Source organism: Lagopus leucura, unplaced genomic scaffold (assembly GCF_019238085.1).
Source record: "Lagopus leucura isolate 7727_CA_CO unplaced genomic scaffold, USGS_WTPT01 Super-Scaffold_100022, whole genome shotgun sequence".
NCBI lineage: Eukaryota > Metazoa > Chordata > Aves > Galliformes > Phasianidae > Lagopus > Lagopus leucura.
In genome coordinates, this window is record NW_024962275.1 from 2,730,250 (window position 1) to 2,744,247 (window position 13,998).

The window sequence follows — 13,998 nt, forward strand, 5'->3', positions numbered from 1 at the left end:
GCGTCCCGTCCGGCCCTCATGGCACAGCCGCAGCCCGCCGAGAGCCCCGCGCCCCGCACCGGCACGTGGGTGAGCGCCACGCTGCCCCGCCGCTTCCTGCAGCTCCCCTACTTCCGCGGCTACGGGTGAGCCCCTATAGGTCCCCCTCCGGCCCCCCAACCCCTCTGCCCTGTGCCCGGCTTGATGCTTTGTGTCCCCGCAGGCAGCCGGAGCCGCACCCGCTGTACCGGACGAGCAACCAGGAGTACGGCCGCAGAGCGCCCACGGCGTACGAAGTGCCGGTAGGTGCGAGCCCGGAGCCTGGGCAGGATATACAGAGCGGCCGGTTTGGGGTCGCCCCGGGCTGGCGGGGGGGGATGGGGGTCTGCCTTCCTCCCAGGGCACGGCGAATCTTTCTCCTGCCCAGCAGCTACCAGGCTGGGAGATTTTAGCAACCCCATCTCAGACCCAGCGGCTCTGAACCACCGCAGTTCCTTGGTTTTAGTCTGCCCCATAACAACGAACTCCTCGAGGGGCGCTGTGACGAAGTACTCTTCGAATGTTGTCCGAGCTCCCACAGGCGCTGTTGGTGTCTGAACACATCTCGTCTCATTTCCTTCTCCCTTTCCCGTGCAGATCTCCTACCACGTCACCTCGCACGCCTTCTCAGACGCTCTGGCCCAGCGTGGCATGTACAGGAACGACGGGCTCAACACCTCACTGGAGAAGAGCCGTGTCACCGGCCCCGCCAACTTCATCACCCCCTACGACACCCTCAACTTTCACCCCAGCTACAAAGTCGGTGGGCCCTCACACTGTTAGAGCAATGAAACCACTTCAGTTCATCGCTGGCTGCTTAGTTCGAAAAATAACTCCCTCCTCCCCTAAAAAGTCAGGCAAACGACAGCACCGGCCCTACCCCAAACCCGCTGCTCAGCCCCACTGTGAAGCACCACGCACTTCAGGTCCAGTTACAGCCCTGCCTGCTGCCACCAGGCTGCAGGTGACCTTTCCTGAAAGCAGTGGGTTGTCACAGGCTGTGAGCAGGGAATTCAGTGTGTAGGCAAGCTGTAGCCTTGAGGGTGTCCTGAACTTACAGAACTGTTTCCGAGCTGTTGTCTTAATAAAGAAACGCATGCAGGAATCCGCAGCACTGAAGTGATCCTGGAAATTATTTCTGAGAGGAAGGAAATGGCACAGATTGTCAAAAAGAGCTCACATGGCACAACGAATAGCAGCAGGATAACACAAGATCATGCAGTTAAACAGTTAAGCTGGAATTTAATGAATACTCCTCCTGAATACACTAAAGAATCTTTCAGCTTGCTATACAGTGTGACAAAATAGCTACGTTGACAGGTTAAAGACAGCAACACATTTCTAGAAACACCCCCCCAGCTTCAAACTCTAGGATGTATTTTTTTAACAGGACTCCCAACCAGTCGAGGCCTCATTTGGCTTTGGAGGAAGAACAGATTGCTCTGTTTAGTTAAAGTCACTGAACATCCAAAGTCCAAAACTGAACAGCGTGCCATCAGGGCTGCGTTTTGTGGTGAGTTTTTGTTTTAAAACATTTTAAACACTCAAAGCCCAGTGTATGCTCCTGGGCCAGACACAACTTCGAGCAAGCCTAACAAACACTTCAAGCCCTGCACTGCAATTCATTTAGTTATCCCAAAGGCAAAAACAGCCAGCTGAGTTCATCCTTCCAAAAACACACCAACACATTTGAGCAAGTAAATACTGGGCACAGAAATGAGCCTGGGAAGTTAACCTTTTAAATATTCAACACATTAAAATAGATAAGCAACCTCCTCTTACTCGCTGCTGTTGCTCCGTTAGACTCTAGATAATGCTTGAGTTTCTCTTCTCTTTCTTCTCCTGAAATGAGAAGTAACATTAAGGGCAGAATTAATGCAAACACTTGTGGCAGTTTTACAAATACTTCTATCCACAGATTTTTCTGCAGGTTGAATAATTCAGGGATGGAGCTCTTAGAAATATAAACTTCGTGGGTTTTGTCACCTGTTTTCCATCTCTCTCCATACTTGATCTAAAACCACCCAGGTCCTTTCCTCTGTGCCTTAATTATTCCCCTTTGTGTTTAATTCCTGAGCTGAAACCAGTTTGTTTGAACGGTTCTGCACACTGTGTGACTTGCATCACCCTCACATAACTTGCATCCTCTAGTTGGGGTCATGTTGCCTCATGCCCTCCACTCAGGTTGGCTGAGAAGGGAGCGACATGTGAGCTCTGGCTGCAGCCAGCCCCAAGCATAGACATTAATAAAGGAAATGGTGCCAGAGATGGAGTGTTTCTTCCTTTGATACAAAGCAGTCACAAGTTGAAACAGACTCCTAAAATAGCAGCAAAGAACTGCCTATAAAAAATGAAGGCAGTCCTCCTGGGCCCCCGAGGATTCGTGAAGATCGCCTTTCCTGAAGCACAAAAACACAGAGTTGCTGTCATAAAAATAAAGCAATGTACCCAATCATGGTTGGTTTTGTTTTTGTTTAATTCAAAAAACAAAGGCAGCTCATTATAAAAATAGGCAATTTCTTCACTTCCTTCAGTAGACCTGAGTTCATGGCTCTATCCTTGTATACGCTGCCAAAGCTGCACCATCAAATTAACCCCTGTGAAGGCTGAAGAAAGGAGGGCACTCAGCCTTTGTGGCCATCACTGCAGAAGCCAAAACAGGGTCAGCTGCCTGGCTGATAGGAGATTCTTCTTCTTGCTATGAAGAACGTGTCCCTAAATGGCCACATCACGTAAGAGCTGCGTTCTGTGCCATCCACAAGGACATCACACACTGCTGTCCCAGGGGACGACGGCCTCAGGTTGCTGGTGGCTGAGAGAACAGGAGGAAAGGTGCAGGAGCAGCAGAGGAGCTGTGGCCCTGCTCCCAGGTTCAGCCAATGCAAACTGGATTGACTCCGAGGCATCCTTCGCTCACAGGTGATCCTGACATGGATTAATTGCATCTCTGGACTGCAGACAGGAGGGAAAAGCTGCAACACAACACACTGCTCACCAATGACGGAGACACAAACCACAGGAGCGCTCTGGTTTCACGGTCCACAGTCAGAACCCCATTTATTAAACATTATAAACGTATCAATGTACACCATCTCCTATATACAAATCAAGTTTCATCAATTTTTTTTTTTTTTTTTTTTTTTTTAAAAGTGCTGCTTGAAATTAGCTTGTATTTAAAGCACAAGGTAATCAGAATTGCATCTTCACTGGAAGTGAATCAGTTCACAAGTAGTACTGAGAACACAGACACACCGACAGGGGCACAAAACACCTCGTAAGTCTTCAGGTTGGATTAGTGAAAAACGTTGAAAAAACATTCAGCTTATTTCATACATAGTGCTTCCACCATCCCTACTAAGTATGGTTGAATCCTTTGAAAGCAAGGTACTCTGAAAAATTCTATTTCAAAATACTATTCACCTATTCCAAACAAAATGCCCAAATCCTGCAGCTGAATCAAGGCAGACACAACGACATGCCTGTGCAAACTTCCTGCAGGCACGAGCTAAGTAAAAAAAACCACTTTTCCAAGGTATCCTACCACAAAAATGAAGTGAGCCAGCAGTGAACTCCTCCACCGACCAGCCCAAGGACTACAAAAAGGTGGCCTGACGCTACGAAATGCCAAGTGACCACTCTAAGCACGTTTAAAACGCACCTGCACGACAGTATAAACACACCAAGGATGTCTTCTATTTCTCTACATGCCACGGTTACCTTTTCTACTCTATGCCACGCCGCAGTTTGCCAGCATTCTGCCAATGCAATCACATCTGGAGATAGCAGGTGATACTGGATCCGTTCTTGACTGCTTTTGCTCCGTTTCTGAACATTAAGGCCAGCCTTCAGGAAGACTGCTGAAGTGATTAAGAAACGAGGTGAGCCGAAATGGGAGTCTGGCTGAGGAGGTCAGTAGAAGACTGAATAGAGATAGCATCAAATCGATTCACAGGATGAGACGCAGGAACAAACTACTCAGGGGACTTCATTACACACAAATGGAAATGAAAGAACCGGTCAACAGCTTCAATTCACACCTTTTGGATTTTTCAGTGGAACTGGTGTGGAACACTTTCATTGCGATACAAAGGCATTACTTGAATGCCACTTAGAGTCAGTTCAAATAAAAAAAGACAGTAGTGAAAAATTGCTTTATTCCGGGTGCTGGAAAAAGAGAGAAAACTCTCTAAGTATGAAAGAACAGTGCTGAAAATATCCGTGGCGTTTCGGTTAGGGACTTCCTGCAGCAAATCTAGCTTTGCTCTATTGCACCAAAATTGCAAATGAAAGTAGAAGTTCACAGAAATGTAACACCTTAGAAACCACTTCTGAAAAAGGAAAGTAAGGGCACTCAGTTGAAGAAAGTTCATTTGGAAAAATCCAAACACGTTGCTGGGTAACTGCAGGGCATCAGAATTAGACTCAAGAGTAAGGAGGAAATTGTTTCAGGCTCGCAGGCCCAGCAACACCCAAGTCTAGTGACACCCACAGAAGTCATGTCTGAACAGACATTCCTTCACTTCACTCCAACTGCAATTGTGCTTCGAATCATCTGCTCGCAGGAGGTGTTCAGCATTCCAAAGGTGCTTTCTGTGGCCGCTGCGGTCGCTGCGCAGGGATGAGCAGACAGACAGACCCTCTGTGCCTGCCTGGATTTGCATGTGGATCTTCATGGCCTCCACACCTGCAGCTGCACCAACTCTGCTGGAGTTCTGCTTGCTGAGTTCACTGTGCAGTCCCTGGGGACACAGGATTGTCCTAAGGCAGCTCGAGTGTAAACACATGGCAGGCAGTGAGCTTCCAAAGCACTGTGCTATCAGTAAAGGCTGTGTTCACCTGGGATCTCCTCACAGACTGACAAACAGGTTTCCTTCTAACACGATTAGAGGCCTCATAATTTAAAGCATGATTAGGCAGTATCTCCTCATCTATAATAGCTACAGCACTCTGTAGTAATGTAAGCACTAAAAATCATTATAAAAAATATCTCCTTAGAATGCTTTAAATAATTTACAAAATTCTACAAAACCTAAGCACGTTTATCCATGATACCCCTGTTATATAGAAGCATTTTTCACCTTAGTGTGTGTATGACATGCATTTATCACCTCCTCATGTCTTATCAAGGTAATTACAAGGAGAGTTGTTTTCTAAAAAGCCTGTTACTGTGGGAGGAAAGATAAAAAAGTGTACTTACTTATCTGATACCTGCAATTTCATGAGGGAATCTGGGCTGTCCCCTGCTGGTGTGTCAGTACATTTTGCACAGTCCTTCTCTAAAACTTCCTGCCCTTGGTCTGGTTCACAATCAGTTTCCCTGTTCTGCAGGACAGGCACTTTGCCTTCCCAATTGGAGCTGGATACCTGAATTTCTGACTGTCTGTCACTGTCCTGGCAGGCAATGCTCTCCTTCTCCACGCACACGTGCACACCGTTTCCTGCACATGCCTCTCCACTAGCTTCACCTGCTCTTACTGCTGCCACACTTAGCTCCTGCAGTGCACAACCTACACGTGGATCCTGCCTGTTGTCCTGCTGGTTATTCTCTCCACGACCACATACGTGTATACTCTGCTGGCATGTTTCTTTGCTACCTTTATCTGCTTCTACCACTGCCGTACTGCTCTGTAGGAGTGGGGGACTCACATTTGAATCTGCCCTGCTGTCTCTGTGGCTATCTCCTTCCTCAGCCCCCATCTGCACGTTCTCAGCTTTGTTTGTTCTTCTGCAAACCTTATCTACTTGTCCTGCTGCCACACTCTGCTCCTGTGAGGAGAGATTCAGATGTGAATCCGTCCAGCCTCCTGCAGCAGCAGCCTTTTTGCAGCCCTCTGCCTCTTTGATACACAAAGGAGCAGCATCTGGTCTTTCACAGGTTTCTGCTACATGGGGACCTGACACTTCCACAGCGAGCTTCTGACAAGAGCTGGATTCTCTTATTGCTGTCTCATTCTCCCCACTACATTCACCTTTTGGCAGTGGGGCTCCTTTTTCCCGTGTAAGTACATCTGTATCCTGGGAAGCTACCTCTGTTCCTGATGCGCTGCTCTGGCTGAGCAAATGCTCTGATTTCTGCTTTTTGTTCAAAAGCATGGATTTCTTCCTCTCCCGAGCACGTTTCAGACCTGCAATAAATTTACTCGAAATCTTTAATTGAAAGGAGTTCTTTCTTTTAGATCTAGACTTTGCATTGCTCACTTTTTGCCTTTTACGACCTTCATTTCTGCTGGTTTTAGAAGGCAGTGTTTTCTGCACAGGCTCTGTGTTGGACACATCCTTTTTCCCTGTCGCTTTCCCAGGTAACTCACCAGCAGCAACACCTTTAACCCCCACCATTGCTAGTTTAGCTTTTGACTGACCAGTAGTATTAAAAGAAACATTCTCTGCAGAGGAAGCAGTTTTCCCACTGTCAAGTAACATTGCACTTTTCCCTTCCATTCTCTGAGAGCTCTTCAACTCATCAGTTTGCTGAGATCCCTTAGTCTTTTTAGTCTGACCCAGCAAGAAGTCCATTTCATTTTCAACCGACTGCTGCTTCACTTTTCCTTTACTTGCAGTTTGTTTGCTCAACAGGTCTAGAGTTGCCTCATTTTTTTGCATCTCTGAATTGCCTGCAGAGTCTTTAGCCTTTTCTGCCAAAAACTTCCTAATTTCTTGTTCAATGCTGTCATCACTGTCCACTGAACTGCTATCATCAGTGCCTGATGCAGCTGTGAAAGCACATTTCCTGTTTTTAGCTATCTGCAGGTCATTCTGGTTCGAAACGGGTTCAGGTTTGCATCCTTTTTTAAGCTGTAAATCACACTCTACGTTCTTAATGGCTTCAGGTCTTTCACTTGAAAGGCTGACATTTACTTCATCTGGATGATTTCTGACTGCATTCTCCTTCACAGCTTTTCTAGATTTTGAGAGGCAGCTTTTCAGTAGCACGGGATTTTTACCTTTCCACTCACTTTGCTGCAGGTCACTGACCTCATCCAGCAGCTGACTGTCTGTCTCGGTACACCTGACTCTCTTCTTGCACTGAGATTTCTGGTCCTTAGACTTCTTCTTTAATTTTCTTTTAGATCGTAAAAGGTCCTTAATAGCACTATCAAGGTCCTCATCGCTATCCAGAGAACTGCTCTCATCATCTGAACCATCCCTCTCTTGACTTTGGACGGTCTTTTTCACAAGCTGTCTGGCACCACTCTGAACCTGCAAAAAAGGATTTCCAGAATCCAAGGCCACACATTCGCCAACAGATTCAGACGGCTCAGAAGACATCAGCTGCTGCTGCTCAGTCTCATTGCTGCTGAGCATCGGAGCGCCACCGAGTCCTTCAGAGCTGCTCAGGGTGCCCTCCTGGAGCACAGGAACTTTTGAATAGGCATCTGGCTGAAAAAATCCCGTCCCCAGCTGTTCGGATGCTTTCGATGCACTTTGCTTTGCTACTCCGCCTTCCCTTTTAAGTCTCTTTTTACGATTCGGGGATAGTTTCAGTGTTTTGGGAAGAGAAGGCTCCAGGGCACCAGTGAGGCTGTTTTGATCAGAAGGCAAAGGCGTCTGGATCGAGTGTGACAGGCCAGGAGGCTTTGTTACAAGGCCAGGAGGCTTTGTTACAAGGCTTTCTGACTGTGCTTTCAGAGCCAAAAAAGCCCGGATTTCTTGCTCTATGCTATCATCGCTGTCCACAAGGCTGCTGTCACTTTCACAATGGGAAGATGAGAGAAGCTGGGGAGAAAAGAAGGAATCTGCAGCGAGGGATTTGCTGTCACTTCCCATTTGGGATGGCATGATTGTTTTGGAAATATCAAGAATTGCTTCTGCACACATGAGTTCTGCAGATGTGTCTGCTCTGCAAGAAGCCTGCAATGTGAGCTCGCAAGCAGCAATCTTGTTTTCCGGAGGTACAAAATGCCTGGCTTTTTTCAGTGGTTTAAACAGCCTGTTAAAGTCATTGCTGGAGCTTTCTAATTCTGCTGACTTTGAATTAATCTCCTTCCTCTTGTTGCTCGTAGGGCTTTTACAGATTTCTGGTGAGGCACTTTTTGTCGAGCTAATTGTCAGGCTTGCTGAAATGTCCGCTATAGCCTTTGTGTCAAATTGCTCCCTTTGCAAAGGGACACAGTCCGTTGTGTGACCTGCCTCTTTCCTGATCTTCTCCAGCTGATAAAGCTGAATGGCTTCTTCGATCCCGTCGTCGCTGCTGGAGTCGGATGCGTGCATGCTCTCATCCATAAGGGTTCCACTAGGATGCCAGTAGTTAGTTCCACTTTCTTCATTTTGCTGCAGTAACCAGGGCTGGCTGGCTGCTTCTAGATAAGCTTGGTCCACTTGGTGGAAATCACCAGGCATTTCCTGGATTTTAGACTTCAAACACTTGGACTGCGTGCTGGTTTTCCGTAGCTTGGGATGGTGTCTCAAGAGGAGCGCGTTACAACCTCGCTTCACAGCACCGCAGTTTGTTTTGTTAGAAGTTTGTTTGTTGCTTTTAAGGACAGATCTCACATGGGAATCTTTTTTACCCTGCCCAATTACACACTTGCTAATTTCTTGTTGCTTCTTCTCATTCAAGAACTGCACAATTTCAGCTTGTATGCTCTGTTCAAAAGAGTCATCACTACTAATGCTTTGAGGGGAAGCAGGCTGTAGCCTTTTACCAATTCTAAGCTGGTCAGAAAAGTACTCTTCAGAGAGCATATCTGCTTTAAATTTCACAGGGAGAAGGTTACCAGACATTTTGTCCTGGGAGAATTCTCTCTTAAGCCTTTTGTCTCTGGCTGTGTTTTCGGAACACTCTGCATTCCTCTGTAATGACTGGTCACTTTTTCCTTTTGCTTTCAGGTACTCCTGAATAGCTTCCTCTATACCTCGGTCAACAGAATCGTCACTATCAGAATCAAGCAAGAGAGTCCCAAACTCCACATTCTCTTCAGCGTCATCTGAATCAGCAGGACAACCCCTCTGGGTGTATTTGGGATGCTTCTGGAGCAGTGTGGTGCTAGATGCGACCCTATCGCTCGTGCCTTTTTCTCCCTTTTGTTTCTTCTGCATAATACATTCACACTCATTGTTCATACCCAGGGGAGACTCTTGACTTTGCAGGCTGCTTATGATCATTTGAACTTTTGCATGCACAGAGTTTCTGGCGATGCCCCCTTCAGACTCAGAGAAGCAAACAGGGTATCTACAATTCCTCACTGGTCCAAAGGATTCCCATTGTGTCTGAAGAGCTACCAGAGGAGAAGCATTCATAAGGAACATTCTAGCAGACAACCGCAAAGCCCACAGAGGGGAAAGTTTTCAGGCTGGTCTCTTTTCCATCCTACAATAAAAAAAAAAAGAAAATACTTTTTATCACATGTCCAGCTTCTAAAATTTCCATGTAATAACACTTGGTAACACAAATTGTAAATTATTAACACTCACACTAACCGTGCCAGATAATCACAAGGGCTTCTGCTCAACACCCCTTGAAATGGTAAATTCTGCCATTACTGTCACTGAGGATAAGACAGAACACTCATCATTTGTGGTTTCCAGTGCTTCTGCAACAACCACAATCCAATTCAAGTAAGCATCTTCACTTTTGAGATTCTTCCTGTGCTTTCCATTGAAGGCCGCACACTCTTTGGAGTAGGTTCCTAAATATCCCTGCCTTGCCAAGACCCATGGAATAAATCTTGCTGATATCTCACTGCACAGGTGTGTGAGACCTCCCTCCTACACTAACATTCTGATAGTTTGCAATGAATTTTGTGGCAAAGGAGAACGAATGCTTTGCCATTTCATTTGCCAACTCTTTGCCAAAGAACGCCCTCGTACAACACACTTGAACCCAAGCCCTGAGCTCTGGGAATCCATTGCTTGCATTCTTTTCTCCTCAGTGGGAATCCGCTTCAAAACATCAGTCTTGTACAGTTCCAGCTTTAAGTGTGGGGATCAAGAACATCCTTCACCCTTCATGTGCTGGGCCACGAATCCACCTGGCTCACGTCTCACGGCAGCAGCTGAGCAGTCTGCTGTGATGCGGGTCAGAACCAAAACTTCTATAAAAACACGGATACAGTTTTCAAAATGCTCTCCAACACATTCACCGGGGCAACGATAAATTACAAACGGCCTTCCTCCTAAGAAGCACCTAAAGTTCAAACAGAAATTGGAACACCTAATTATCCCAAAGAAATGCAATTAACACGCTTAAGTTCCCAGCTTCACAAAGAACCCAGCTGATTTCCTATTAACCTCTTTCCACAGTTCCCAGAAGTGGGGCAGATGTCTTCATCATCCCGCGCTCAGATGGCTGCTGCCCTACAGCTGTGACACAGGACTGAGGTTTGCTTTCACATCGCTCTTTGGGGCCACAGCCAGCACCCCAGTGGTACTGATACACCACAGGGATGTGCACTAACGGCACCTGTGTGTATTTACCATCTCTGGCGCTCAAATACAGCTGACTTCCTTTAGAGATAAAGCCCAGCAATTAAGAGCTATAGAAACACACCGTGCGAAGACACGAAGGGACAGAATCATAGAATCGCTCAGGTTGGAAAAGACCTTCAAGATCATCAAGTCCAAACACGACCAACCATCCTACTCTAACAGCCCTCTGCTCAATCCTGTCCCTGAGCACCACATCCAAGCGGGTTTTAAACACATCCAGGGTGGTGACTTGACCCCACCACCTCCCCGGGGAGCCCAGTGCAGCGCTTCACAACCCCTTCCGGAAAGTTTTCCCGACGTCCGATCCAACGCGCAACTTGCGGCCGTTTCCCCTCGTCCTGTCGCACGAATGCACGGCGGCCACAGCAGACGGCACAACCCGCTCTCAGGCTGCGGCAACTCACAGAACCATCGCTGACTTACGGACGTTTCGGGAGGGCCCGCGCAGCTCAAGGCTGCCATCCCCACGTCCTGCCCCGCCTGCGGCACCTGCAGCGATGGGGCGCCCGCCGCTCCTCGCTCACCGCGCCCGGCCCTCACCGCCTCACGGCGCCTCAGCAGCCGCCGCTCCGACCCGGCGCTGCTGAAGCCGTCCGCTCCTCGGGGACGGCGCAAAGGGGCGGCAGCCCTCGGGGCTCCGCGAGGGGCCGCTTCCCCGGGAGTCCGCGCACGGAACGGCCCAAGGGGCGCGACGGGACGCGCGGAGGCCGCGGGGCCGCCCGCCTTCCGCCGCCCGCCCAGGCCGGGCCCCGCCGCGCCGCGCCGCCATGGTTCCCTTCCCGCCTTCCGCCGCCCTCGGCCGGGCCCGGCTCGGCCCGCCGGCTCGGCGCTCACCTGCGGCCGCCGCCTCCTCCTCCGCCGCGGGGGGAGGCCGAGCAGAAGGGGCGGTGGTGCCGGCGGACCCTCGGCGCTCCGTTCCGCGCGGGAAGAACGAGCGGCGCTTCCTCTCCTGAGCCCCGGGGAGCGGGAGGCATGCGCCGCAGGGCCCGGCGCGGAGGCGGAGGGCGGACGGAACGCCGCGGTCAGCGGCTGCGGGAGGAGCGGGGCGGGGAGGAGCCGGGCCGGGGCGGTGTGCGGAGGGAGCGCGGAGCTGAGCGGGCCGCGCTGCTTCCAGCGGAGGAAGCGCATCGGCAATACGTCGGCCGGCCGTGCCGCGGCCGGGCTTTGGATGCGAAAGCAGAGCGGGGCTCGGAGAGCCGAGCGCGCGTCCGGCCCGCGCCCAGGTTCTCACGCTCGGCCCCCGAGCGGCACGGCGGGGCGCGGAGCTGCTCAGCGTCGCTCGCGGCTCTCGGTCGCAGCGCGTCTCCGTGTCTCCGGATGACAGACGGACGCCCCGAGCCCGGCGCTGCCTGCCTTCCCGTGGCCGGCTCAGCCCTGCTCCGAGCAGACGCCGTCCGTACTGCCGTACTGCTGGAGCTTCTTCTCTTCCAGGAGTTTTTGTGCTCGCTTTGCGCTCATTTGAGTGTTGAGGAATGGATTCACTTCTGCTTTCGCCCCGGAGATGCTTGCCCGAGGCACAAGGAATCGTGCTTTTTCCTGGACCCCAGCCTCACACCCTAATTCCTTTCCAAATCTGGCCTGCTTTTTTGGGGAAGTGGGGCAGGACCATGCCAGGCACAGTCACAGACTCAGACTGATTCATCCCCTGCTCTTACAGTAGATTAAACAGCCGACAAGTCCTGTGTTTTAATTTTATTTTATTTTTTCCCTGGGATATGTGGTATGCTTTTCTATCCTGAAACGGCTCGCTTGAACAAGGCTGCTGCAAACAGCACAGCCAGCATCTGTGTGCAGAGAGAACAATGAGCTGGCTTTTCCTTAGCTGCAGAGTTGCAGCCTGGAGGTGAGGAAGCTTTGCTTCGTTTCACCATGTTCCTCCCAGTGCCGCTCTAGAGGAAAGAGAGGGGTCTTGTACTCATGCATCCTCCCAGGCCAAGTCAATTTGCATGCGAATGTACTTCAAAAATAAAATTAAAGTCAAAGCTGTGGGCAGCAACCTGATAGATGTGCTTGTGCACATGCAGTTGCTCTGAGCCGAGGCAGGGATGTTGGCTGCTGGGAGCTCGGCTGTCACCAGCTGAGGTGGCATTCTGTGGCTCTGCAGAGCAGTGCTCTCAGTACGTATCCTGCAGCTCGAAATGAACAGGGAGCTTCTCCCCCAGGTCCTATTAGGGATGATTTGTCTTCCTGATCCGTGATCTTTGTGGAAATGAGAGCACTGGTCCACACGTCCCTGCTGGGTGGATGACAAAGTCACAAGCACTAATTGGGCCCCTTGTTAGGGGATGGCAGGGAAACGTTGGTGTTTTCAAAATGAAACGTCCTCCCTGACCTCAGGATCTGCGCATCCCATTTGCAGCTTATTACAGGGGGCAGGGATGGGCTCTCATTAGAGGTGGCTCTGCACACATTAGAGGCAAAAGCTGCTGCGGGCTATCAAGGCTGAAGCTGGAGCTCAGGCGATGCATTTCTTTTTTTCTTTTTCTTTTTCTTTTTCTTTTTTTTTTTTTTTTAATCCAGAAAGAAAAGGGACGAGATTAAAACTGAAACGGTAAGAATGAAAGGACTCACCTCGCAGCTCTTCCTGTTGTCAGGAGACCTGTGGATTCTGGGCCAATTACTGCTTTCGCATGGAGCTGTGTTAACGCCGGTGCATTGCTGTCGGTGGGGTGTGAGTCAGCGTGCTGCCAGCTGGGGGCATGGGAACAGCGACAGCCTCAGGTCCTGCAAACCTTTCGGTAGCAGTTTTGTGTTCCCCAAACAAGTCTTCAAGTTTGGGGGCAAAATGAATCCGTTAAAGTGCAAATCTGGTTGTGCCCGTGAGGTTTTTTGTTGAAAGCATTGCGGGGGGAAGGATGGGGAGGGAGCGTGGACTGAGCTCAGTAGGTGTTTGGGTTCCACGGTCACGAGCTTCAGGAGTTCCAAAGCTTTTGTCAAAGAAGTCGTGCAAGCATTGCCTTTAAATAAGTGGCATGGGCTGCATTTCTCTGGTTGGAAATGGGGCTCGGGGGGCTCCAGGACTTGCTTCCCTCTTCCATGGGTTTGCTCTTGCTGTGAGCTGCAGCAGCGTGCGCCTGGATCATGTAGTAACATGGTAAATCAGAGAGTGTAGTTGTTATTTAATAAATGCCAAGGAGACTCATGAGGCCTTGAAGTTATAATAGAAAGATCTAATTTAGAAAGAAAGGAATAGAGATGCCTGTGAAAACTGCTAGCGAGCAGCGCTGGGTATTGAACGTTTCTATTTGCCCCATGAGCAGAGCTGTGCTGTGCAAACAGCATCATCAGCAGGGGAAATGGCACCAGGACTGCATGGAGTCACAGCTGGAGAACTTCCTGTTCCCCCCAACCACTGCAGTGCACAGAGCTGAGCGTGTATGGGGCACAGCTGCCCAGTTTGGAGGAAGATCCTTTTCAGCCTCTGGGCTGTGCAGAGGGGAGCGGAGAGTGTGGGAAGACCCTGGGTGGGAGGACTGAGGGACATACAGAAATAAGCCCCTTTTTCTCTCTTCCTTCCTTCCTTCCTTCCTTCCTTCCTTCCTTCCTTCCTTCCTT

General features: G+C 49.7%; 2 protein-coding genes across 5 annotated transcripts; one reads left to right on the plus strand and one right to left on the minus strand.

Moving 5' to 3' along the window:
* Positions 1 to 18: 18 nt before the first annotated feature.
* CUNH9orf116 (chromosome unknown C9orf116 homolog) lies at positions 19 to 2,470 on the plus strand. Its single transcript, XM_042879250.1, has 3 exons — positions 19 to 125; positions 203 to 281; positions 616 to 2,470. The coding sequence occupies exons 1-3, from the start codon at positions 19 to 21 to the stop codon at positions 799 to 801; spliced, it is 372 nt and encodes a 123-aa protein (XP_042735184.1). The 3' UTR covers positions 802 to 2,470.
* On the minus strand, positions 1,241 to 11,361 carry PPP1R26 (protein phosphatase 1 regulatory subunit 26). Of its 4 annotated transcripts, none has more exons than XR_006180522.1 (3): positions 11,278 to 11,361; positions 3,736 to 9,325; positions 1,241 to 1,860 (listed from the first exon to the last, which is right to left on the minus strand). XR_006180522.1 is itself a non-coding variant. In XM_042879114.1 (2 exons), the coding sequence occupies exon 2, from the start codon at positions 9,262 to 9,264 to the stop codon at positions 5,212 to 5,214; it is 4,053 nt and encodes a 1,350-aa protein (XP_042735048.1). In that variant the 5' UTR covers positions 9,265 to 9,325; positions 11,278 to 11,361; the 3' UTR covers positions 2,999 to 5,211. The 4 variants fall into 4 exon arrangements, 2 of the variants coding, with proteins under 2 accessions (XP_042735048.1, XP_042735049.1); XR_006180523.1 differs by lacking the exon at positions 1,241 to 1,860 and adding an exon at positions 2,477 to 2,990; XM_042879114.1 differs by lacking the exon at positions 1,241 to 1,860 and having other exon boundaries at positions 2,999 to 9,325.
* Positions 11,362 to 13,998: the final 2,637 nt, after the last annotated feature.

What these genes read in the sequence shown, in the direction of transcription:
- PPP1R26 (XM_042879114.1), bottom strand. Translation starts at nt 9,264, where the DNA reads ATGTTCCTTATGAATGCTTCTCCTCTGGTAGCTCTTCAGACACAATGG.
- CUNH9orf116 (XM_042879250.1), top strand. Translation starts at nt 19, where the DNA reads ATGGCACAGCCGCAGCCCGCCGAGAGCCCCGCGCCCCGCACCGGCACG. An exon ending in CCCTACTTCCGCGGCTACGG is followed by an intron (nt 126 to 202) that starts GTGAGCCCCTAT and finishes GTGTCCCCGCAG; the next exon opens with GCAGCCGGAGCCGCACCCGC. An exon ending in CCACGGCGTACGAAGTGCCG is followed by an intron (nt 282 to 615) that starts GTAGGTGCGAGC and finishes TTTCCCGTGCAG; the next exon opens with ATCTCCTACCACGTCACCTC.